The following is a 26765-nucleotide window of genomic DNA, read 5'->3' as shown; positions in this document are numbered from 1 at the left end:
GAATCCAAGCAGCAGCTCACTCACACACGGAGATTGGAGTTCACTCAGCGCGAGCACTGCGTAACGGCTGCTTCTTCGAGACACTTCTTCGTTAACCTGCTTTAAAACATCCTCCAGAAACTGACACCATGGGCGTGGAAGGCTGCACGAAATGCATCAAATACATGCTCTTCTTCTTCAATTTCGTCTTTTGGGTGAGTGACCATTCATTTTGTGAAGCGGAGCTGTGTCTGGCCTGAGTACCTGCCATTGGTTTTCTGTCTTAAGAGGGTTGTTTATCCTTCATGTTTTCAGTCGTTATCAACGGGCATTTAAACTGCGCTGCTCATTTTTATTAACTTAACGTTATGGAAAACGCAGATGACCCTGTTTACGTTAAATTATTCTATGACTTATTAACGGCAAAAATTATTTTTTTTAAATAATGTTACAGGTGTTTTATGTAGAATATAACATATCTATTATAGAATCGCTTAAATAAAATGATTAAAAAAAACTGCTATAATAAAAGCCTTTTCTGATCTCGCCGCGAAAATAACGGACGAGGGGCGAGCAGAAAGATTTCATCACAGCTCTCGTCTGTTAAAACTCCCCACAAAGACTAGTCTCGTGTTTATTACACCCGTTAAACTTACTATGTTCTTTTCCTCATAATATTTTTAATTCCACAAAACTAACGTTACGCGTTTAACAAATTCTTTAGCTTTTCACACATGGCGACACAATAAAGTAATAAAATTGGCGTAGTCTGGTCCCTCCCACTCGAGGTAGTTTCGAAACCTGGAAAAGTTAATGACAGTAAAATATTCCACCCAGCCAGAGCCCGTGGAGAGTCTAGTTTTCGTGCCATAGTCATACTAGTCATGTTGACCTTAATCTCAAAGTGGGTTTTGTGACTCACTTCCTTTTCGAAATTTACACTTACTAAACAGTGTAGAATATAAATCAGTCATGGTTGTTTTATTTAGAAGTGAATAGTATTTCAGTGTGTCTCACCTAAAGCACGTTAATACAGCATTTTACAGTTTCATCTTAAAATCTGGTTGATCAAAAGGGTCTAAATTTTTCCTTCATTTTCTTCCCATAAAGTGCCTTTGTGAACAATATAGTTGCAGCGTTTAAGCCCGTTATCACCAAGTGCAATAAGTATTTATGTATATACTGTATATCGGTGGAAGACATACTGTATAAGCCTGAAAAAAGTTTTTATTTTTTACTTCAAATATTAGGCATGAAAAATATTGAGTTGTTTTGTACTCTTGCATTTCCCAAAGTATATATGGTCTTTTAGATTTTCTATTTGAAATTGGATTTATTCACCAATTTGTTGCATTCGTGCCTAAAATTGTCATATGGTGTGACGTAAAAGTTATTCTATATAAAAATGGAATATACTCTGCCTAAGTAACTAATTTCAACATAAATCGTTATCATTACTATCTTAAGATTAAACATTTATTTTGTGCAGATTCAATAGATTTTGTATTGTTTTTCTAAATCATCATGCAAAGTAAGTCATCTCTTCTCAGCCTTTCCAGATATTTTAGATTAATTATGTTAAACCCGGTTATAAATCTATGAAAATGCTTGTGACTCTTGCTGATACTATTTCTCTTGTGCTCCACTGAATTTTTTATGATTTATAATTAAGAAAGTATTTTTACTGGCACAATTCTGAATGTCACACCAAATTATATAGTGTCACACTATATGATGAACTGCGCCACTACACAATTTGTCAACACAAAAAAACTGTACTTTATTTGCATTCAATTAATTCAATTCAGTTAACATTAATAAGACAAAAAAAACATACTAACATTGTCTTAAAACTTTTTAAATTATAAGAAACTCAGAAATATGAGTAAATCAAACACCATCTCATTTCAATAACATTCAACATGAACAATTTAAAATTAGAGGAGAGTGTGTGTTGTAACAACAATTTAAATTGTTCAACAATAAAAAAAACTAATTAATTTATGATTAGTTGAATGTTTTAGATTGAAAAATTCATAGATATTAGTAAAAAATTTGTAAATAATTAGTTAAATTAGTAAATTAGTAAAAAAAATATATATTTTTTAAATTAGTAATTAGTATCATTTGCCTATGAATTATACAATGAATCTTGAGACCTCCTCTATCCTTGCATGGTCAGCATTGCGTCTTTCCCTGTATTTTTTATTTTTTTTGTCCTCTCTTTACCTGAGATTTCTGCCTGACAGACAAAACATTGCATCTTTTAATAGACAAAGCATTGCAAATATGGTAAAACATGGTTAAATTAAGTATAAAATTGAAAAGAAATACATTAATTGTATAGGTAATTTAATGTTCACTATTACATCCATTGAATATGTTTTTAGGGGTGCGTTATTTATTTATCATTTAAAAAGGTGTATGTAATATTATGTGACAAATATATCATATGGTGTGACTTAAAAAAACAGTCACACCATATGATACAGTGTCACACCATATGATGTTTTGTTCAGTTAAGCTAATCTCTTGGTTAACTAAAAACAGCTAGCTCATATTTAGCATGTAAATTACCACATGGCAGGGATGATTTTTAAGAATTAATAAGTAAAATTTGTATAAAAGTGTTTAATTTATATGTAAAAAATGTCACACCATAAGACACAAAACATTGACCACTAGTGAGCATATCAGATAAAGAGCTTTTCAATTAAAAATTAAAAAGCCAGAACTCACTTCTTGATATTTTAAACCCCTCCAGAGATGACACTGCAACTTCCTGGTTGAGTGTTGACTTCTTCACCATAATGATGTCCAAATTATTGCCCGTTCAAAATATAAATTGCAGTGTCACACCATATGACGCCCATTTTACAGACAAAATGTATTTGGCCATAACTTGCTTTAAAATCATACACAGACATCAACACTTTCTGTGTCTGTTGAAATAGCCTAATTCTGTTACTTAAACTGTAAATCTATCAATTATTTATACTTTGCTGATATATAATGTCATATTAGTAAGGTCACACATACCCCGGACAGTCACACCACATTACAAATTTGATGTTTAGATAAAAATTTGAAGTAGAGGTCTTTAAACACCAACTACAGCTATGGTATGCTGTAATTATATCTTGTCAGAGGAACATATTTTTAACAAATACGTATTTTTATTAGGTTATGACATCATGGACAGGTAGAATTGCATGTCATGTCTCCCACCCATATATAATATTTTATAAGTTTTAATAATCATTCAGATTTTATGAGAATAGCAAAGCACGCTCCACTTCTGTCCCAGTAACGACACAGTCGTTACTTTACTTTAAAGGGGTCATCGAACGCTACATGCACTTTTACAAGTTGTTTGAACTGAAATGTGTGTTGGCAGTGTTTGTACACAACCACCCTATAATGATAAAAATCAACCCAAATTTTATCTCATTAAATAATTTCCCCTTTCTCAAATCAAGCTGATCTCAGATGCTTTATATGCTTCACAGACACAGTCTATATATATATATATATATATATATATATATATATATGTGTGTGTGTGTGTGTGTGTGTGTGTGTGTGTGTGTGTGTGTGTGTGTGTGTGTGTGTGTGTACTGAACAGTTTTTTTATTTATTCATCAAAAATAAGACAAATTCCATGAAATTCCACATTATACAGTAAATTTCATTTTTATGACTGGATTCGGCGATTCCGTCCATGTTTTCCGTTCATGTTTTTCATCTTGAGAGTTAAAGACAGGGACATTGTTGTTTATTTACTTAGCATTTAGTCTCTCCAACTAGGTGACAATGTAGCGTTAAATCACCAACAGACACAAGCCACCACCGCACTGCCGTCTATCGGATACAAACTTTTCAATCTGCTACGATACTGACTGTACTGACAAACTATGCTGACACCTTGTCTGCGCCACAACAGGAAACGACAAAGCAACCATTTAAATTATTTGAACTTTGTATCAGCACATCATAAATAATACACTGCAAAATGTAAGTTGAGTTAACTTAAAAAACTGAGTTAACTTTTTACCAACTCAAAAGTAATACATTACTTCCCTTATAAATTTAAGGCAATTGGTTTCCTCACTTTTTTAAGTTAGAGTTTTGTTAAGTTTAGAATGAGATATCAGTTCACTGCATACAGTGTAGATACCATCTGATTATAATGGGTTCTATTCTACGAGTGGTCTGTGCAACAAAATATAATACAATTCTATTGTATTTTGTCGCACCACGTGATGTGACCGATATATGCATTAAATGTTCTGTAAAAATCTTTTTATATCGGCAGCATATTCGCTGATACCAGTATAGCAGCGAATGTTTTATATCAGCCGATAATATCAGCTAAACGATCTATTGTTCGGGATCTAATTGTTATGGTTATCTTTATACTTATTGTTCTTGAAGTGAATGAGCCTTTAGACACATTGAAAAAAACAAATCTTTAAGCTAATAAGTACCTTGTGGCAAAACAATAAAACCAACTTCAACCAGAAAGTAGAGGGATATTTTCCCACTGGCTAATGGGTTTAACACCCATGATGAATTCTGTACAGGCCCAACAGGTGGTGAGACCCCTCACGTGTGAATGAACTGACCCATAGAGATGGTGGTGGAGAAATACCTATAAAGAAGGTGTTAGATCTAAGACTCCATTTCCAAGCCCAGAGGAGTTGTTTGACAGTACATTGTGGTTAATGGATGATGTGTGCAAGGGTTTGACAGAAGGACTGGGCCTTCTACTTCTGAGCCTCATGCTTTGACATGCCAAGCATTCTACAACCACCTCACACTGGGCCATGGGTCAAAAATAGAAGCAGCACCAGACTGCTGGCAACAAAAGGGAGAAATATGAGAAGGCGGCTCTGATTTTAAGACCCTTACACAGGCTGATAACTGTGTGTGAGAGATAAGGAGAAGTAAGTGTGTGAGGGGGGAAGCTAAATTTCATCATGTTGCAGGAAAAATTAAGCAACTGTAACAGTCACTCTAAAAAAGGAAGGCAAATGAGATGAGAATAATCTAAATAAGTCTTTAATATTATAGTCCACATCAAACAGAACCAAAACTGATCATACATGTGACAGTTCCCCCCCTCCTGGAACAGTGAGTCATCGCAACGACAAAAATAGTCCAGAGGAGGGGGGTTCAGGAGGCGGGTGTGGGACAGGCAAGGAGTAGGCAAAGGGAAAGAGGTATAGTCCATAAGGCCAGGGTAGAGTAGATGGAGGAATGAGCCAGGGAGGAGCCTGAAGCAGGAGGAGCCAGGTGGGGAACCAGAGTCCAGCCAGGAAAGTTGACCACGACGGAGTCAACAACAGGAGGAGCCATGATGGAGATAGTGCCAACGACACAAGGTGGCTGACTGACGGAGACTGAGCTAGTTGAAGAGGAGTCCAGGATGGAGACAGAGAGCCGTAGAGCCTGGGTGACGCCAAGGATCTGGAGGGCCAAGGTGGAGCTGGCAGCTCTGGCAACTGAGATGAAGACGGGACTCTGGAATACCACAGCGGAGCGACTGAGGATGGAGGCAGAGCCGGAGGGAAGGAGGAGCCTGATAGAGATAGAGGGACAGACTGATGAGGCGAAGCCAGAGGAGTGGAGTCCCGAGGTGGTGGATGGTCGACAACTGACTAATGTGGAGCTGGAGAGACGAGGGAGCCCGGTGGAGCTGGTGGGATGACGGGCCGTAGTGGAGATGAGGGAACTAGGAGCCAAGGTAGAGCGATGGGTTGGAGGACCGAGGTGGTGTCAGGGGATCCTCACACCAAGGCGGAGCTGGAGACTGGAAGTCTCGAGGTGGATTAGAGCTCTCAGATGGCACTGTGCTGAGGGTGAGCTGAGGGACTTACAGGCACCAGCAGAGATGGGGCTGAGGAACTGACTGGTCTTTTAAGGAGACTGGAGAGGGAGGCTGGGAGGGAAAACTGGATAACAGCTGGGCGGAACCAGCAGAGACACAGGAGAACTGGGTATTACCTCCCTAAAACAGTCTATTAAGTCAGTTAAAAAAATGTCCATTAGTTCTTCTACATTAAGTCTAGAAACCAGTTGCAGCTCACACACAGTCGTGGGAGTGTCGGTGGAGCTTCTCTCCCATCCCTCGATCTCCACAAGGACGTTCCGTGCAGCATGATGGTGATTGCTGGCTGGCCTCTGAATTGGGAGTTGGACTGGTGTTGTCCTCAGTGGGGCAGATGCAGAAAAGTCCAGTATTCTCCAGCACCCCCTCCACACAAGTGGCAAAATTTTCCACTGGTAGGGGTGCCTTACACTATTTAATAAATCTACTACTAATAGTCAAGATGTAGCTGATTGGAGGAACCCTTGTTTTTTATGGTGCATAACATAGCTTTTTTAAGGCTATGGCTTATGCAAAACTATAATTAAAACTAATGATGTATGGTTTATTAACATGTTTTTTTTAGCTGTGTATTGTAATTATTCAGAGTAAATGGATAGTTTACATAGACTTGTTTTGTTTCTGGTAAAACAGTTCATGCAAATTCCACCAATCAGCCTCATGCATTTGAGGAAGTGTGTGTAGCTCTGTAATAATTGCCTACTCATTACACCTACGTAGGCTATTATTATAATTCAAATTGATTCTATTTGTGTATGTGCACAAATCTTGTAACTGTCCTCTATTATTCTGTTTTTCTCTCAGGGTCTCACACTTCCTTCCTTATCAGGAAGGTTATTCTCAAAATATTGATGCTCTGCTCTACAGAAATGCAGTAAAACAATTGGGTAACATTAAATAAAAAAATAAAAAATAAACACTGTTTATACAAATATTTAGACCATAAGAACTAGAGGGAATATGTTTTTATTTTGTTCTTGTGTTCCCTGAAAACATGTGCTGAAGCTGGTACACTGACTGGTTTTATGCAATCAAGTTTAAATCAGTAAAAACCAATAAACCTAATAGGTCATTAGTAGATTTTTGTGGAAATGATGACCATGCCACTATGTAGTTCAAACACTAGAGAAACACCAAAGACATTGGTTTAATTCTCATCAAGTTAAATTTTTAAATTAAAAATCACTCATTTCGATAAATGTCTTCTCAAAGCATAAATGTACAGTAAGTGTATGTCTTCATGCTGACTACTCTGCTCATTTGGGGTTGTCTTGAGTCACTTGCCAGCTGTGTTAATCACACTGTAGTTTCTGCTTTGATCACAAAATGCATTAGATTCTGTCCAATAATAATATCAAATGTCATGTATGTTTTCTATGTGAGTTTGCTGTTCGTAATTAAATAGTTGAATTATAAAAAAAAAAATAAAAAAATTTTGTCCTTGTGTTAAAGTCACCATAAAATCAATATTGATATTTGGAATGTTGTAGTGTTTATTATAGATAATTTATCTGTGCACATCTTTTTTTTCTTCAGAAAATCATGTACGCTCTTAATTTTTTATCAAAATCATTAATGTGTTCATCTTCTCACAACAATTCTATGTAAATGGTCATGAGGGCTGAGCAATAAGGTTGTCCAATCATTACAGTCCACTCACATGAAACGATTTAAGCAGTTAGCAAAATATCCAATAATTTCCTTACTTCCCAATCCCACCCAACTTTTTTTTTCTATGTTTTTAAAATTCACAATAAAAAGAGAGAAAAGTTGTAATTGAATCAGTAAAAGTTGTATGAGCATACTCAGCTTTTATTTAAAAGCATTATAGCATGGATTTCCATATTAATGCCTGTAATAGTTTGTTACAGTATATGGCCAAATATCCTGTATGACAAATAGCTTATTATTATATTAATCCTTTGTTTTACTCTACAAAATAAATGGCATTTCCTGCTTTTTCCTACATAAATTCAGTTAAAGTATGGAAAGTGAGAAGGGAGAATGCCCCCAGATCGCCTCACAGTAATTATGGCTTATTCTAGTTATAGCTCACCCTAACACCTCTAGTCAACTGGAAACTCTTGTATTTAGGGGAATCTCTTCTGCCTACTCAGATATTTCTGTAAATGTAATGTGGAATCCACCGAGGACGGGTTGTTTAAAGTGACAGAGCTTATCCATGAACCATCATTTCTAAACCTCTCCCTTTGGCTGGCCCTCTGTTTACTCAGTTGCTAAGCAGCCGGCTGCCTGGGCTCTGGAATGGACCTATCTGACCTTTGGAGAGAGTGATAAAGACAGAAAGAGAAATGCAAGGATCTCTTTCTCTCACACTTTTACCCTCTGTGGAAAAGGGTTTTCTCCCCTGTGTTTGGCTGGAGAGAAAGTTCCTTATTCAGAAATTGTTTATAGATAAACAGTCTCACACAATATCCAGCATGCTAATGCACGAAATAAAATAAAACAGATAAAACACCAAATAAAACAGATGACATGATTTATTTATTTTTTTATAGTTTTTACACTATAGCTTTTACTATTATAGTATTTATAAAAAAAAAGGAATTTGATTTACATTAAAATTTTATGAAAATAACAATCTTTTTTTATTACTTAATTTTTCTTATATATTTCAATGGAGTTTTAGTTTAAAATTATTTCTGTATTACTTTTAGCCATTTTAGAACTACAACTTGTTTGATTTCATTTAGTTTGCAAAGCAACTTTTCTTTTCTTTTTTCTTTTTTTTTTCTTTTTTGTTTTGTTTAAATTTTCATACTATTTATCTATTATTTCAGGGTATTTTTAATTGACAAAATGATTTTAGTTTCATTTACTGATAACAGTTGTAACAGTTTTTGTAGAGGAGGGTGTGTGAAAGACCAATGACCATGGGAAAAAACATTTCGAAAGAAGAGAAAGTGCTCCCCTCGTGATCCTTTATTGGGGGGTGTTGTATGTAAGAACCGCACCAACAAATGCCTTTTGGTTTGACCTGGGGTGAATAGCTGTGGCGATGCAGCTGTTCGCAGATGTACTGTAGGACTGGTGCAAGTGCTGTTAAATAAAAGGGGTTACAGAATAAGAGAATTAAAAGGAAGGAAGTCCATTGTTTTCACAGCTAGGGGTGTGCCGGTTTCAGAATTGGTGATGACGGTTATGACGTGAGTCAAATGTGACGGTTCATAACATAACCGTGGGGGGGGGGGGGGGGGGGGGGGGGTTAGTGGATCTACCGTAGAGTCAATTGGTTGTTCTTGGAGATAGCAGGTTAACTCCGTGTCAGCGCGCGCTCTGATCGGTATAGGGGCAGAGATTTCAGACCTCCATTTATTAAGGAGATCGGTCACAAAACTCATCATCCGAGCCAACGTTTTTGGAGCAAATTTCAGAGCCGCACCCGCCCGCCATCCGCTGATTGTTTTGCGGTCTATGGCCATGCAATGCTTTGCTGATGCGAGTCGCAAAAAAAATGCCATCGTCTGTTCTAGAAAGGATGCAGCAAAGATATTTAATGCTATTGTATGAGGCATAGGCCTGCGCTGAGTTTCATTTACGATGAGATGCGCTCTAGTGCAGTGCATGTGAACGCGGCGCGCTGGTGCTTCCAGGTCACGGTTATCATTGTCTGCTATATTTGCTTTTTATTTATTAAAATACACGCAATTGGTTGATGAAACATTCATTAAAATTAAGACAAAATTTGTACAAAACGAAATTCGTTTTTAAGAAAGGTTTTCTACAAAGCAAAATTTTATGAAGTGGTAAATATCATGTCTGACGATTTACAAAACTTCATTAAGTGGTAAAAACCATGTCTCCCGATATATTGCGCATCTTATGATCCTATCTAAAAAATGTTTGTAAAAAATATTTGAATGACACGGTTTTGGTTCTAATGTTCTAATGACGGTGTTCAACTATAACCGCCGGTCTCACGGTTATATACGAACCGTCACACCCCTATTCACAGCCAGAGATGAGCGACCTGCCCGTCCCAGCATTCCTGCTAATGGTCTTTGCTCTGTCTCACATTCCCGGTACTCTCCGCTGTGCAGTGTAGCCAGATCTCTTTTGCTTCTAACGGCACCCAACAAGTTCTTGGCGGTCTTTAGTGCACTTTATTTGCACACTGCATTCCTCCACAGAGCGTACGCATTCCTGACGAGATCCAGCTGCTCTCAGAGGGCCCAGCTCTTGTCTGATTTGACAGTGATTTCACTGTAAATAAAGCCATATAAACAAAGCCAAATAAACCATTGCTGCTTGTGATGCAGCTGCCCCTCCACCACCCAAACGTTTTCACTTCTTTTCCGCTTGCGCATACAATACCACACATTGTAGAACTACTTTAAATGGTCTTGTCAGCTGCCTATTTCCTATTTCCTTTACACCCTTTTCTATCACCCCCAGCTGCGAGAGTCTGTGCGCACCCACACTTGTGACTATGCCATGTGTTTATGAGCCTCACACAACAGAATGCTCATCACTGTGAGCCATGTGAAGAGAAAAGCGAGCTCAACCATACTGCTGTAGCGTACAGTGATGTTTTGATATTCTTAACCCTCAGCACTGTGGGCCTCTACATAGGGTCTGTAACAAGATCCTTCCCTCCCCCCGCCTCACAGAATGTCTCCTTTCTCTTTGTTGAATGGAAAATAAGCAGACTACAAGAAATAGACCCAAGAGACTGACAAAATGCAGCCACACACCACTTTAAGAGTCGAAATGAAAAAGAAAGTTTTGTTTAAATATGTGAAAGCCTAAATATAAGGAAGAAATAACACGTACAAAGTTTGCAAAAAGACTCGCTGGTTTTGTTTGTGCCATTAATAAAATGTGTTAAAAAATGTTTGTTCCTCTCTCTTTGTTTTTTTTTTTATAGCTGGCTGGTTGTGTGGTCTTGGGAGTTTCTCTCTGGCTTCGTCATGACAACAAAACTAGCAGTATTCTGGAACTGAAGTATGAGGGCGCAGAAGCACCCAGCACCTTCTACATCAGTAAGAGATCAGTTTCTCCATTTCCCATTATTATCCTCTTTCCTCATTGAGTCTCATTTGTTTTCCGTCTCTCATTCCTTAGTCTTTCAACCCAATCTGAAATCCTACCGCTTCATGTGGTCACATAGAGTGGTTTGACACAGTCTCTTATGTATAATTTTCTTCACACAGAAAATATCTTTACACAGGTTTGTGTAAACTGAGTGTTCTCAGTTATTCCTCTGGATGGCAAATGTTTTATTAGCAGTTCTAATTAGCAGTGCATTGAAATTTTGGCAATGGAAAATATTTTGCAGAAAAAAAAATTCTGTTTCAGATGAATGGTTTTGGATTGCTGGAATGTTTTACTGTAACAGTGACGTTTAGTTAGCAATTCTCTGGTGGTGTGTTTTGACAGTCTACATCTATTTCATGCACACAATGTGGGTAAGGTAAACAAGTCAGCTGTGTGGATGTCTAGACACAATTCACTTAGACTGCAAATAGCAATATTTAAAATTTGTTAAGCTGAAATATTTCGAGGCAGCTCATTGCTGAAGAACTTAAAAATAGCTGCGTTTCCAGTACCCTTCAAATTGTGCAAATTGTAATTGCTAATTGAAAAAACACGCCTAATGGAAACATGTCAAATTCGTAAAAACTTCCATATATCGCAATAAAGTTAGTACGCTCACATTAGGTAGTTTTTCAGGCAATACAAAAAAGGAATATATCGCAAAACTGCAATAGAAACATTTAATGCAGCATGTAAGAAAACCTAAAGGGGCTCTCGCTGCTGTTTTGCTAAAGATACATGCATTAGTCTCCTTCGATTAAAAATAATGGCTAGTGCGATGGCTGCGATATAAACCTACCACCATCCATCGACATGACTTGTCGCAAGAGGAGAAAATTAGGTTTTATTCATTTGTATTGACAATTATAAAAATGTTAAAAATTTTGCGCAAATCTCTAATGGAAATGCTCCTTATGACTGATTTAATTTATCAGTACCTACATTTACATAACAAAACTTTATTTTTAGTGTTGTTTTTGCGTCACTATTTCCAATGTTTTTGTTGAGTGAACAGGCACACTAAGAATACAAATGTTTTGCAGTATGTGTCTTAAAGAAAATAAAATTATCAAAATAAATATAATTTATATAGCTCACTGGATAACTGTGTTAGTGAGGAGCAGTGATCCAAGCAGTGACACACCCCCGAATTTTGTAATTTCAGAGAATTTCAGAGAAGTCAGTTGAAACACATTACAGAAGAAATTGTCACTTTAGTACTAGCTGATGGTTTTGCAATCCTTAAAGGTTTTAAAGTTTTCTGTTGTAGTTTCCACTACAGTACAGATGGTTTATTCCCAGTGATTAATGATAAGTAAATTTCCAATTACAAATCTACAGATCAGTTGACGTCCATGGAAAACTGAATAGATGGTTCACTTGGACATTTGTGAGGTCAGAGGTTAGTGTCAAGGACTCTTACAGATGCACAAGTGGGCTGTTTCTGATGGCGACTGTTGAAAGCTTTTTGTTTATTCAGGAAGGCCTTGTGTCTGTTAAGGCACAGAGGTTAACAAGTGGATAAACAATTCTCCAGTTCATGTCAAAGCTATTATAAGACATAATATTTACTGACTCATGGATTTCAAGAGAGAAATATCTTATCTATACCTGATGTACCAACAAAAAACTATTTAGAGGAATAGTTTACTCATCTTTTTAAAAAAAATTTCTAGATGACTTTTAATGCCTTGCAGATGTCAACATTGTGCTTATTATTATTGTAATATTGTTATTGCAAATTGCTAAATATGGCACCACCAAGGTTGGCTTGACATAGTTGAGTCATGAAAGACATTGTTTTCCAGCTATCAGCTAACATTCAATAAAATATAGAAAAAAAATATATATTCTAAATATTTTTGGCACATAAAAGTGCATGCAATACTTTGGAGCATTAGGATAAAAGAGGCACTGATGAGTAAATAGATTGGTCTATGCACCATTCTTTATCATCTATTCATCTTTTTAAACACCTTTATAAATACCTCATTTTCAGCTTAGCTGTGTATTTTGTCAGTTAATACATGGAAACACGTGGCTTACACTCATCCAAACATGAAACTTAATATTTTCGACATGTTTGTTAATGATATAACTAATGGAAACAGTAAAATCTCATTTAAGAGTTACAATTACACAGGGTTTGTACTGTATGTTCTCCTTCTCTGTGCCCCTTTCCCAATCCCCTACCCCCATCAAACACATAAACACACTCGAGAGACAATTTATTTCTTCTGGAATGCAGAATATCTCTGTTTTGCTCAGTTGGAGATATTTTTGCAGCTCTGTGTGCTAAAGGGAAGAGTTTAATACTTGTGGCCCTGCTTAGGGTTTGGAAAATGTGAAATTCACAGTGAGTCATGTTAAGTATTTCCTGAACATTTAGGGCTGGTTACAGATGTGACTGCGTCTTGAGTGTATAAGTGAATATAGTTTATACAGTGGTGCTAACACCCATCATTGGGCTGCTTGAAACATTTATATTAAATATACAATTTGAGACTCACTTTCAACAGCTATTAACTATACTCTTAATTAGTTTATAAGAGTTTTAAACAAAGGTTTGGGAGGAGCATGTTTTTCTAATCCTGCAAGTCACCATGCAACAGTCAGCATGTATAAATGCCTGCTTAACTCACACCAGTAAAAATTATTCAGGCGTCCCTTTACCACCCAATCTCCACCTTTTTGTCAGTTTTATTACTGATTCATGTATAAGTCCATGGGAGGTAGAGCTTGAGAGCTTGAGCCTTTAATCATGAACAGTAATACATTTCAATTTCAGAATACATATATAGTTTCAAATATATACTTTATTTCACAAAAAAGTTATATAAACATTTCACAAACATTAATAATGTAACGAAAGATTTTTATTTCATTTGTTTGAACATTCTATTCATCAAACAATCTCAAAAAAAGGATCAAGATTTCATAAAAATATAATAATAATTATAAAGGATTTTAATATTTTTTATTTTGAATATTAGCTGGAAATTATACAGATAATATGCAAAAAATTACTGAGTATGTGGGTAATTTAGAAACAACAAAACAAAGGTCTTAAAAAACATTTTCAAATTTTGAAAGTCATCTTAAAGTCAAGTTTTGGTTTTCAGTTTTTTTCCAAGTTTTATTTTTTATTGTATTTTTTTTTTTTTTAGAAGAACTGATGTGACTTCATTTTGATCAACATCTGGTCCAAAACTAAGTTTGTTTGTAGTTTGAATCAACTAGGGAACTTTCTGGAACTACCTTTGGTCACTAAAAGTTCCGCTGCTCCGGTATTACAGAAGTCTTTTTACCCCAAGCGAAAAACATAAAAGAACTTCACCATAAGTATATCTGGGCCTTAAGCTTTTGACCATCAAGGTCCAGTTTTTCAGCAGGACACAGCCCCTATAAAAGCCCAGCGGGTGGCCTGCGTGATGTCTGGGAACAGCTGAGGGCTCAGGCGACATGGGAGCAGCAGTGGTCAGGGGGGCAAGAAGGCAAGACGTAAAACTCAGATTTGTGGCATCCTAACATAACACATTGGCAACCCAATAAAGAATACTATCAGAAAAAAAATACAGCTGCTTATTCCTGTAAGTTAGCAGATCTGAATGCAAAGCCAGATTCCATGATATGAAATGTACTTGGCAGAATAGTGAAATAGAGATTTTAGGGAATGACGTAATGCAAGTGATAATTGACAGAATCCGATTTAGAACTCAAAACAAGTATACTTTAATCTATTGTCTGTCTGCAAAGTGCAAAGATGCCATGTAAGAAGCTGCAGATGAAACATTACAGCTCTCAACAGCGCTCTTAATGTGAGGAAATAACCTGCTGCCAGCAGCTCTACACACTCTGCTTTGCTCTTTATGGAGGGTAATGTGAGAGAACACAATCAGAGCTCAAGTCCATCAGAGAAAGAATGGGGGGCAGCTCCAGGTGGGGAAGCTTTTTGTCTTGAATAGAATTATGCTTGTCTCTTTAAAAGTCATTACTTCATCTCATAGCTACAGAATAGTATGCAATTAAAGAATAGGCACTCATGGATAGTAAATAATATAAGTCAATCATTCATTTCCACAAAGCAGTGTGGATATATTTACTACTCGTGAATAAATTATGTTCTAGAAACAGGATCAGGTGATGAGGTGAACACACACTCCGTGACTGAAAATCTCCAAAGACTCGTCATTGTCTCTGTTGTACAAACATTTGATACTCTTTCCCTTCTCATATCTTATCTTGAGCAATTCCCATCAGCCACAGTGTTAACGTCATGGTGGTGTGTGGTCATGTCTGCCTTTCCCTGCTAAGAGTGAGGGGAACGGAGCTGACCCGGGTGACTCAATTATTCCATCATGGCAGGGGAGGGATGTATTCATAGCAACTTAATTAGATGAGTGAGTGCTGCTGTACTTAAACACTATAGTTTGGATAAGACTGGATTCAGGACTCAAACAAATATGAAATTAGTGCCATTAGTGCTTCTTCTAGCGTCTTCTTGGCTCTTTGGGTACATATATGCGGCAACTAATCATAGGGCTCTTTTCTGGGACCTGTTTAACAGTGCTAACTCAAGAACGAGTGTAGCTATACACTTTCACTCAAAGTTTTTTTTTTTATATACCGTATTTTTCGGACTGTAAGTCGCACCAGACTATAACTCACATCAGTCAAAAAATACGTCATTATGAGGAAAAAAACATATAAGTCGCACTGAACTATAAGTCGCATTTATTTAGAACCAAGAACCAAGAGAAAACATTACCGTCTACTCCTGTAGTCTACACTGAAAACAGAGCGCCCTCTTGCAGCTGTAGACGGTAATGTTTTCTCTTAGTTCCTTTCTCTCTGATTCATGTCAAATTAATTTTGATAAATAAGTCTCACCTGACTATAAGTCGCAGGACCAGCCAATCTATGAAAAAAAGTGCGACTTATAGTCCGGAAAATACGTTATCAGTTTCCACAAAATTATAAAGCAGTTTTCAACATGAAAGAAATGTTTCTCTAGCACCAAATCAACATATTGAAATTAGCTTTGCCATCAAAGGAATACACTGCATGTTTGAATACATTAAAACATCCCTAGGTTACATATGTAACCCTAGTTCCTCGATGGAACGAGACGCTGCGTCGAGCGCTTTTGGGGAACGCCTTTGGCAAGAACAACTCTGAATATCGTGTGCTATCAGTTCAATGGAAGAGCGTGACGTCACGGACGGGGTGACGTAGCGACCAGGAAGCTACAAAGGCACGTGCCAGGCAGGTGGCTTCAGCTTCGAGTAGGGAAGCAAGCGCAGGCAGGGGTGCCGGGAGTATGGCTGGGCGACGCAGCGTCTCGTTCCCTCGAGGAACTAGGGTTACATACGTATCCTAGGGACGTTCCTCTTTGGTAACTCGAGCTGCGTCGGGCGCTTTTCGGAACGATGTGCCAACGCTGCCAGACTACCAAACCCCTGCCTAGTGTGTATCAGAAGAGCACAGCTTAGGGTGAGAGGACAGAAGAGCCAGGAGCGGCTCGCATATCAAGATTGTAAAATCTGGCGAATGTAGAGGGCGTGGACCACCCCGCAGCGTTGCTCCCTCGAGAGCCGACTCAGCGTGCTTCGACCCCAGGCAAACCACGCATAAATCATGTGTGTCGCCAGCCGTGATGTAGCGCTGGCATGGAGGAACACACAGTTTATAGCGTGATTTGGTTTCGCCCTTCAAATGTCTGGTCTTTGCTTTAGACTTAGGTATTTTAGTCTAATGATACTGGACAAACAACAGTAAATAAGACTTACAAGACAGACTTATGAACATGCACACATGAAGCTGAAGCCAGCTGCGTGGCAAGTGCCTTTATAGCTTCCTGGTCGCTACGTCACCCCGTCCGTGACGTCACACTCTTCCATTGAACTGATTGCACACGATATTCAGAGTTGTTCTTGCCAAAGGCGTTCCCCAAAAGCAGCTCGAGTTCCCGAAGAGGAACAAACAGTTATTTGTTTTAACTGTAGCAATATTTTTCATATTACTTTTTGTGAAAAAAAATAAATGCAGCCTTGGTGAAACCTCTTTCAAAAACATTTGGTTACACTTTATTTCGATAGTCCACTTTAGACATTCTACTGACTATAAGTAACTTTGTAACTACATGTCAACTACATATCAACTAAATCTCAGAAATTTGGAACTACATGTCTACTAACTCTCAAAGTAGACTGTTAGGGTAGGTTTAGGGTTAGTGTTAGGGGTAGGTTTAGGCTTAGTATAAGTTGACAGTTAGTTGACAAAGAATGTGTTAGAAGATATTAAGCAGACAGTCTGTTAATACTCTACTAACTGCTAGTTGACATGTAGTTGCAAAGTTACTTACTGCTAGTAGAATGTCTAAAGTGGACTATCAAAATAAAGTGTTACCAAACATTTTCCTAGAGTATTTGTTTTCCTAATTTACAAAAAAAAATAAAAGAAAAATAATAATAATAACCTTATTTACTTAAAACCTTAACCAGAAATTATACAGAGACTATGGCATGCAATGCGAAACATTCACTGTGTTATAATATTTAAACTACTACTTACCACTAATTAATGTGCAGAGCAACCCCACAAAAATGTTGGTTATTGTATAAAACAATCTTGTGATGAGTAGTTTTTTCAGGAAAGGATGCTTTTGTGATTCATTCACCAGAGAAATTCCCACAACTTCCTTTTAGTACAGAAAACATAGTGAATGAATGTCTTATTGGCGCCTCTTTAAGTAGACAGATCCACCCAGTGAGCAACAAGCCGATTGTGGCTAAAGAGAAAATGTATTTTTGGACCAATACCAGACACTTGGCAAACTATTAACTCAATGTCAATCTAATGAAAACAACCTGTGGAAATCACTAGTGGGGGCTGTCAACCTGAAAGCAAAACTCAAATAGTCCTGTATTAAATACAAAGCTAGACCCTTTGACCAACATGTTGCTGAAAGTAGTTACATCATTTGTTAAATATTCCCTTTAGCATACATTTCGTCTGATAGCATACCTGTGTCAGTAGGCCTCATGAGACACTTAGCTAAAATATATATATTTTTTCAGTCAATACTTAGAATTCATTTATATTCAATTAGCACAAATGGCTTCCTGTACCTATGATCACAATCACTTTGAAAATCCATCAGCGCTCAGCATTAGCATTGCAGCTCAATGTCTTTGTGTTATTTGTACCACAGAACTGATGTGGATTTATGCTCCTCTCCACTGAAAGCCTTTTCAAGTGGACAAATTAATTTCAGGAGAGATTTTGCTGGTTGCCAGATGGAAGCACTCTGTGATGGGGAAAAAAATTATAATTATCCGACCTTATTGAGACATATATTACGCAATCCTGTTACTGCTAGAATTAGTAATGTAATATTGCATACACAACATTCCAAAAAAATGCAATAAACATATAATACATTATTTTTTTCAAAAGCAGTCAGCCTTCCTTGGAATGCAAAACTAATGCAATTTTCTTTGGTATGTTCTTACTTAACAGACATCTACAGACATGCATTTGTGTACTTATCTCCAGCTCTTTTCAGGCTTACAGACCCAAAATGAAATTTTTTTTTTCTTTTCCATAAGAATGCAATGGCTTGTTTTGCTGTACTCTTAAGGTCAAATTTAGTTTTTTAGTTGAGCAAACATTACATTTCCTTTTTAGGAAGTGACCCTGAAGTACTGTGACTTGTTTTTTTTTGTGTGTGTGTGTGTGTGTTTTTCAAGGTTTTCTGCTTTCGACTTGTCTTGTTTATTCAGATTTGATTGGCATATCTTAAGAATCCAGTTTGGGCTGTTACTTCCTGACTTGTTTAAACAAGTTAGCTTTTTCATATGTGAGAAGAGGGTATTAATTCAGCCTTTTCCAACTCTCTACTTGCACTGTAAAAGTTACTGTCATAGGTGCTACATATAATACTATCAAATACAGACAGTGAGTGTCTTAAAAAAGATTTGGGAACCAAGACAAAGGGTGAGCATGTGAATCTTGAACAGAATCAGAGATGTGAGAGTGGGAACACAAAGGTCCTGGTGATAAATATTTATGAGATGGAGTGAATGGTGATGCTTGAGTGTGAGGAAAAGGAGGTGATAGCATGATCAGGGGAAAAAAGGCAAGATTAATTAGGAAAACAGGAAAAGGAAGTAATGATACTTAGAAACTCAACAAATGTACTTCCAGAATAACTAGCCACGGGCCTACAGCTTGAAGAGTGCTTACATGCAATTGTTTCCTTAAATAGCTATTTCCACTTAATCAGACCATTAAAATCACATTTGTTAGTGTAACCTGATGTGTTTAGGTTGATTCAGTAGTGTTAAATAATGGTTTTTGAAGGCCAGTTCATGACTGATGTTTAAGCGTTTTAACACAAAATTATAGAAAGAGTTTGTTGTGTGTACACTAAAATACAAATGTTAACCTAAAATGTTCTTCATGTAGTAACATATTAAATTTTTATTTTATTCAAGTAAAAAAAAGAAATCTATACAATATTTAACATTAACATTTAAATATATGTATATATATATTTTATTAACTTGATCATCCTGAATATATTCGTTCACAACTACGAAACTACAATAAATCAGATGTGCATGTTTGGACTTTCAAAAGCAAAGATGTTACTTTGTGTTCAAAAGACGTAAGTTACAGAAAACACTCTCTAGAAAAAAAGGAAAAAAATCTGGAGGAAAAATCTGCTCACACATCCCAGCACCCCTCCTCCAACTACAACTCAGCCCAATGTCTGAGAACATGCCTCCCTCCCTCCCTCCCTCCCTCCCTCTCTCTCTCTCTCTCTCTCTCTCTCTCTCTCTGCAGTTTTGCCTCTCACCGTTACTTCCATTGTGGTTTAACTCTGAACTCTGTCATCATCTGTTTGTGCTTAAAATTTGCAGCGTGTGCACTGACTTTCCTATTTCTTTTTCACCCTTAAAGGGATAGGTAACCCAAAAACTTTAATTCTGTTATCATTTACTCAACTTCATGTTGTTCCAAACCTGAGTTGCTTTCTTATGTTGAACATTGAAGATATTTTGAAGATTGCTGGTAATCAAACAGTTGGTGGTTCCCATTGACTTCCATAGTATTTATTTTCCTACTATGGAAGTCAATGGCAACCACCAACTATTTAATTGCCAGCAATCTTCAAAATATCTTCTATGTTCAACATAAGAAAGCAACTCAGGTTTGGAACGACAGGTGGGTGAGTAAATGATGACAGAATTGTCATTTTTGGGCAAACTATCCCTTTAAGATGTGGTCACATTAGCGAAATGTCAGCAACATTGCAGTTGTCAATACTGTGGCACATAGTTAAATCAGAAATCAATATCAAAGCAAGCAGCATTCTGATGGTTTCATCTGCATAAACAGTTTGAAACCTCTTAGAAAATTTTACAGGCAATACAGTTCAGTTGTCTATTGTCAATAGTGTCGTGATGAATGAAGTCAACATCCATGCGACCAAATGAAATCCATTACTAAATCTGCAATGGGAACTTTTCCGCTGACACAGAATTTCTGTTTGCGTAGATTCCTGTTGAAATTACAGATTTTTTCCTGATAAATTGCTAAATGGTGTCCACACTTTTACCCTATTCACTTCTTCACTTCCCTTTCTAGTCACCTTTGACTCATTCTTCTCATACTGTTGTTCACAGTCCCCCTTTTCCTATTCTTCTCCTTCATATTTTCCTGTTTTTTTGCTAATGTCTTTTTTCCATTGTTCCTTTCCTCATGTGACACACCCATCTCTCCCTCCCTCTCTCTCTCTCTCCCTGTTTCTCTCTCTCTCTCTCTCTCTCTCCCTGTCTTTCACTGGCCAGGAGCCAGATGTCTGCTCTTTAGAATTAATGAAAATAGCAGCTGCATTTGGCAACTTTCTTTGCACTCATACATGATTTGAAATACTCTTTTTTTGAGACTCACATGCACTCAGACAGAGATGCAGACAGGGGAGTCAGTGCCTTGATCGAGAGATGGGGGTCTCTTCAATGTACTGTGTCATAAAACGCTTATTCCCTACAGGAAGCACCTGGCCACAGAACTACCCTTACATTCTTCTACTTGTTCACATTATTCACATTCGTTTTAGACTACATGAAATGTCTCAAACTTACCACCCTCTGCACAACTAGTTAATTGTAGAAGCAAGAAGAAAATGGTTTGTTTAAAGAAAAAGTGAAATTGTGACAGAGGGAGAGCTGGTGTGTATTATGCAGCTGTTCAGTATGCTAGTCACATCGTAGTGCTCCATTCAGGCCTGTCAAACTGAAAAATGGACTGGCGGCAGTTCCTTTAGCCCCTTACCCACCACAATTAAGTAAATGGAACCAGGGCTCGGTCAGTCCCCTCCCGCACCACCCCACATTACATTGATTTTTTACAATTTCTCCTGCAAGGGAATGGGCTCTGTCGCTAAATGACAGCAGGGCATTTCGATGTTTCAAAAACAAATTGAATTATGCTCTGGAGATTTAGTTTGTAAGTTAAAGTGCCCTGGGTGTGTCGCTGTGCAGGCTGGAGCATGAGACAGAGGACTGGAAGGACAAGATCAACTGAATTTGAATAAGAGATGGAGAAACAAAGAAAGAAGACTTTGCATTACGCTTCCAGAGCAAGGAATTCATTTGATTTTAAACCAGTGATGCTGAACAGTTTTTTGTAGCGTGCCTATACTCTTTAAAATAAAGGTGCTCTTCAAAGCGATGCCATAGAAGAACCATTTTTGATGAAAGAGCCATCTCTTTCTTACCTTTTTATAATATAAAGAACTTGATTATTTATTTATTTATTTATTGCTGGAGAAAATAAAATACATCTAATGATGTTAAACTAAACAAAAATAAATAGATAATATAAAACCCTTTAAAAAAATAAAATAAATAACTTTCAGGAAAGAGTTATTGCCTCAACAGGTATTGCCTCAGTGAAAGATAAAGTTGCAGGATAGTTCATTCTGTGAGGCCTGCTAAGTTGCTATGATTACAGCAGTTATCACTCAGCCCAAGTGATGTAAACACGGGGGAAAGATGGAGCTCTTTCTTTCTTTCTTCTTTAAGAAGCTGTTTATTTTCTTTTTTCCTTCTACCAGTGCACGTCATGTTATATAAGAATCCTGATTTGCTGTTAACTTGAGGCTTTTTTATGTGAATGAGGGAATGGAAACAACAAGTTAATTTTGGCCCCTCATGACTTCCAAATGTTCTGCAGTTTTCCTTCTGTCTAAAGTAAACTTACCTCCCCTTCAAAGTCAGCACACAGTGACTCCTGCTGGTCACAATCCAGCACTGCATCCTCGGTATATAAAAAGCATTTAGACTGGATGACTGGTCGAATATAGTTTGGTTGTTCAGTGTAATTTAGCACCTCTTTATGACTCACTCTTTGGTCCTAGTTTTGTTGAGAGGTCTTGGATTCTCCTTTATGATGACACACATCATGCTCTTCTTTTAGGTATCTACATCCTGATTGCTGTCGGTGCTGTGATGATGTTTGTTGGATTCCTTGGTTGCTATGGAGCCATACAGGAATCGCAGTGTCTTCTCGGAACAGTGAGTAACAAACCCTGAGCTCTCAGCAAACTCCTCCAATCACATGATGCCAAACAATAATCGGAAGTACGAACTGTAAATCCCCACTGTAGAAAGAGAAAGGAAACTGCTTGTATGGCTTGTTTTTGTTTAGTTAAAAATTATTTAATGTGAATTTATTAACTGAATTTGTTCATTATTTTAATAACTACCTTTTTATACCACAGTTCAAATCTTTGGTGCCATTAAGCTTTTAAGAAAACATTTACATAAATGAAGGAATTATTATAATAATTTTTTTTGTATCAAATTTGAATGGTAGTCTGGTTTTTAAAAGATTGCTTAATGTATGTCTTTGTTACTGACATTGGCAACTCATACTTTTGCACTGTAAATTAAGGTACGCTTTCATAGCTTAACTAATATAGGATCTTTCTTAATTAATAGTGTAAAATGTAGTGTAAAACTATTAGATTTGTGCCCCTTGTACATCAGTTGTGAACTGATGCAATTAATCTACATGTATTTGTAAGTAACAGAAATAGATATCGAAAGTATAACATTGATATTAGTGCTGTCAAAATTATTTGTTTACATAATATATGTATGTTTACTGCGTATATTTATTATGTATATATAAATACACAAACAGTATATATTTGAAATATATAAATATGTATTTACATGTATATATTTATGACAAATTTAGACGGTACACACACATATATTAATGTAAAAAAAAAAAGTAAAAAAAATTATTTTTATTTTGGATGCGATTAATGATGATTATTTGTTTGATAGTCACAGTACTAATTTAAATATATCTCTCCATATTCTTGTTCATTATGAATTTAATGACAGACTCCTGTCCATGCAGTGCATTTCCCTTTTCTTTTTCTCCCACAGTTCTTTGCCTGCCTGGTCATTCTGTTTGCCTGTGAGGTTGCTGCTGGAATCTGGGGTTTCATGCACAAAGACACGGTCAGTTTCTTCTGACAAACATGCATACACAGTGCCAAGCTGATGTACGCATCTGGTTTCATATTTGTAATTATACTTTATATATACTTTTTTCAGATCTCCAAAGAGGTGATCTCTTTCTATGACTCTGTGTTTGACAAAAGCTCAACAGCAACCGAGGAGCAAAAGCCGGCAGCCGTTGCTGTATTGAAGGTTTTTCATGAGACTGTAAGTGGTCCTTATTTTCTGAGGAGCACACAATTAATCAAGCTAACACAAACTCCTCTCAAACTAAATGATAGTCCAGATGAAGTAAAGACATATTTCTAATCCCTGTCATCTCTGGTTTTCAGCTTAACTGCTGTGGCAAAGGAGACACGTTTTCAATAGTTAAACAATGGTTTAAAGACACCTGTCCTAAAGACTTTTCTACCGTAGTAAGCATCTCCTCAGTAAACCCTCATATTGAAGAATTCTCATCCAAATCGTCTCACATAGCATGACAATAACCTGTTTCTCCAATTTTCAGAACTGTCACACCAAGATCAACGATCTTTTCACTGACAAGATCCATTTGATTGGTTTCGCTGCCTTGGCTGTCGCTGTTATCATGGTGAGTGAGTCCGAGTGTGTTTGTATAGGGGCCTGTGTGTTACGTTATATTCTACTAGCGTCTGGTGTTGCTTGCATCATATTTTACCCTTATTTTACTCTCTCTTTCTAGATCTTCGAGATGATCTTCAGCATGGTGCTTTGCTGCAGCATCAGGAACAGCCCTGTTTACTGAAACAGAAGGGCAAGATTTTACCTTTAAAAAATCAGCCAAAAGAAAACCTTTTTTTTGTTTTGTATCTACCATCTTCTATTTTGTTTTGTATCTACCATTGTTTCCTAATGTAGTCACCCTGCCTAGTTCCCGATGTCTCAGAACAATTTGTGTGCTTTTTTTTTTTTTTCTTCTTGTGTTTTGATCAAAAGTTGCAGTGGAACCACCAACAACTAGTCTGCTATTGTTTATGCTGTAGTTGGAAAAGACTAGTTGGGATCCGTAGCTATAGCAGTAGACTTACAAACACAGTACATTATCACATGAAGAATTGATACATTTATTTGCTTTAGTTTTTTTGCATTAAATTTGGAAGTACTGTTATTGCTATCAGTCAATATCATTCTTTACGTGTGTACATGTATAAACTGTATATATTTGCAGCCCTGTATGGCTCTTAAGCATGAATCTTGTATCGAACACTCCTGTCCATCTTCTTTTCTGAGACTGCTGTTTGTATGTTCACGGTTCTTCCTGAGAAACCACTAAATAAACAGTGTTAGCTAGGTAGGAGAGCAAGTCAGAATAGAGTGCTTATTGGAAGTGAGAGTAAAAGGATTAATAACATTAAAGACCCATGTATACTTCCTTTTCCGCGTTCCGCTCCATCTAGCACAGTTGAACACTCAAGGAATTCAAAATAAACTCCGTAGACAGTGCTTTAGGACGGATGCGTTCGACGCCTGTGCACTGCCTAGTGAACCTTCGTTTCCAAGGCTTCACGCGGACAGTATGCACTGACGTTAGCAGACTTGCATCACACGGACTGTCAACTGGAGTGAAATTCGGACAAGGAAAGTATACATTTAAGCTCATTCGGTTCAAAACGTACTATATACCGGGCTCTATGAATCAACAAGTTAATGTCAGTCAACAGCACTTGTAACATAATGTTGTTTACAACAAAAATTAGATTCCACTCTAAAAAAACAGCAACATTCTGGGTTACAATGATGTATTTAAAATAACGGTGAATGAGGCCGATTTGTAAACATTTAAATTTGGTTGTTTGATTAGAGAATTGATCAGAACAACTTAAGAGCTCAAATAATATTCAAGCTTTAATAGATGCGTTAATGTAAGCGTGTGTATAAAATGACTCATTTCTGTTTTAAAATTCTCTAGAAAGATACATCATTCACTTTTATTTTACGTGCCTTCACCGCAGCATTGGTTTTTGCTTTTTTGAAGATCCAGAATTAGTTTTTGTGCAACATTACGCCGCGAATGTTATCAGTTGAGTTTAACTTAATCGGCAGAATCTATGATCATTGTGTTTCTTATTTGTGAGATCACAGACGGAGAGAGCTGATCCTAGATCTGCATTCGTGCTGTGGAAAGCTGTAAACCTAGAGCTTCTGATGCCCACTTCAATCTACAATCTCTTTATGCTCTCTTAATACACTGTAATGTATTTTTCTAGATGGCTGTCATACAAGGAGTTGGACCACATGTAGATTCACTGCCACAGTCAATGGAGTTCTAGCCTTATTTACAGTGATCCAAGCCATAGAGAGGATTCATCCAAACCTACTAGCCTTATTAATGAAACACCTCATCCCTTAATCACTTAGATAGCAAATCCAAATTGATTCCTAATGGAACCGTCTATGCTGTAAGTGTAATGTGTTCTGATATCACTCAACTGGGAAATCCAAGGAGTTTGCGTGATTGTCTGTATGTACATGTGTGATATGTATTGACAGTGAGTTTAGAAGGACAGGCTTGGTTGGTTATAGGATTGACAAGCTCTTGACTCTTCACACTGCCACCTCTATCACAGATGTAGTTGTTGTAATACCTTGTCACCTTCACTAGGTGGCGCTCTGGTAGTAGGCTTTTCATTTTGAAAACTGGTGTCTACTCTCTTAGTATGCCTGTGTACATGTCTGTCATGCACTTGTTCTTCTAGACCGCACTAAAACGAAGCGCCTTCATCCATGATGCATAAATACCATCAGATTTGTGATTTACATACATTATGCAACCCTGTATTGTTAACACATAATGCCTATGCTGATATGCTTAGAAAGTGTCTTGTAATGTGTACAGCTATATAGTATACTAATTACAATGTAAAGACAATGTATGCCTTTAATTGTGATATCTTTTTTTCTCTCTCTCTGGTATGCAATGATTTAATTTGAAGCATGTAAGAATTTTGGGGGTCCTGACAAGTCGAGCATGATCTACTAACTATTAAATATTATGAAGGAGAAACAGTTGTTAATGAAATTAACTGTTGAAGTTAAAACACATCAGCGTATTTGGACACTATCAAATGTTACTGTTGTGTTGAAAGAATCTCATACTAATCTGATACCCAAATTGACAACTGTAACTCAAGCTCTCATCATCTTGACACATCAATTATAGATTTTGGTCTGATTTTCTTGCCCAAATATTAAGGAATTAAACGTATTTTACAAATAATAGCCTATATCTTCGTTTTGTGCTTTTTTTCTACATTATTCCATTGTTGGTGAGA

General features: G+C 37.0%; 1 protein-coding gene across 1 annotated transcript; it reads left to right on the top strand.

The window, feature by feature from the left end:
• On the top strand, nucleotides 1-26717 carry cd81a (CD81 molecule a). Its single transcript, XM_026267438.1, has 8 exons — nucleotides 1-194; nucleotides 10758-10872; nucleotides 22415-22512; nucleotides 23398-23472; nucleotides 23569-23679; nucleotides 23805-23888; nucleotides 23981-24064; nucleotides 24176-26717. Exons 1-8 carry the CDS (start codon nucleotides 129-131, stop codon nucleotides 24236-24238), a joined length of 696 nt encoding a protein of 231 aa, XP_026123223.1. The 5' UTR covers nucleotides 1-128; the 3' UTR covers nucleotides 24239-26717.
• The last annotated feature ends 48 nt before the right edge of the window (nucleotides 26718-26765 follow it).

The sequence above is a fragment of the Carassius auratus genome, chromosome 7 (assembly GCF_003368295.1).
Source record: "Carassius auratus strain Wakin chromosome 7, ASM336829v1, whole genome shotgun sequence".
NCBI classification, from domain to species: domain Eukaryota; kingdom Metazoa; phylum Chordata; class Actinopteri; order Cypriniformes; family Cyprinidae; genus Carassius; species Carassius auratus.
The sequence above is the reverse complement of the archived record's forward strand: the minus strand, read 5'-3'. Positions and strand labels throughout refer to the sequence as shown.

Coding starts and splice junctions, on each gene's coding strand:
- cd81a (XM_026267438.1), top strand. CDS start 129: ATGGGCGTGGAAGGCTGCACGAAATGCATCAAATACATGCTCTTCTTC. Junction 10,873..22,414: donor ACCCAGCACCTTCTACATCA/GTAAGAGATCAG, acceptor CTCTTCTTTTAG/GTATCTACATCCTGATTGCT. Junction 23,889..23,980: donor CTAAAGACTTTTCTACCGTA/GTAAGCATCTCC, acceptor TCCAATTTTCAG/AACTGTCACACCAAGATCAA.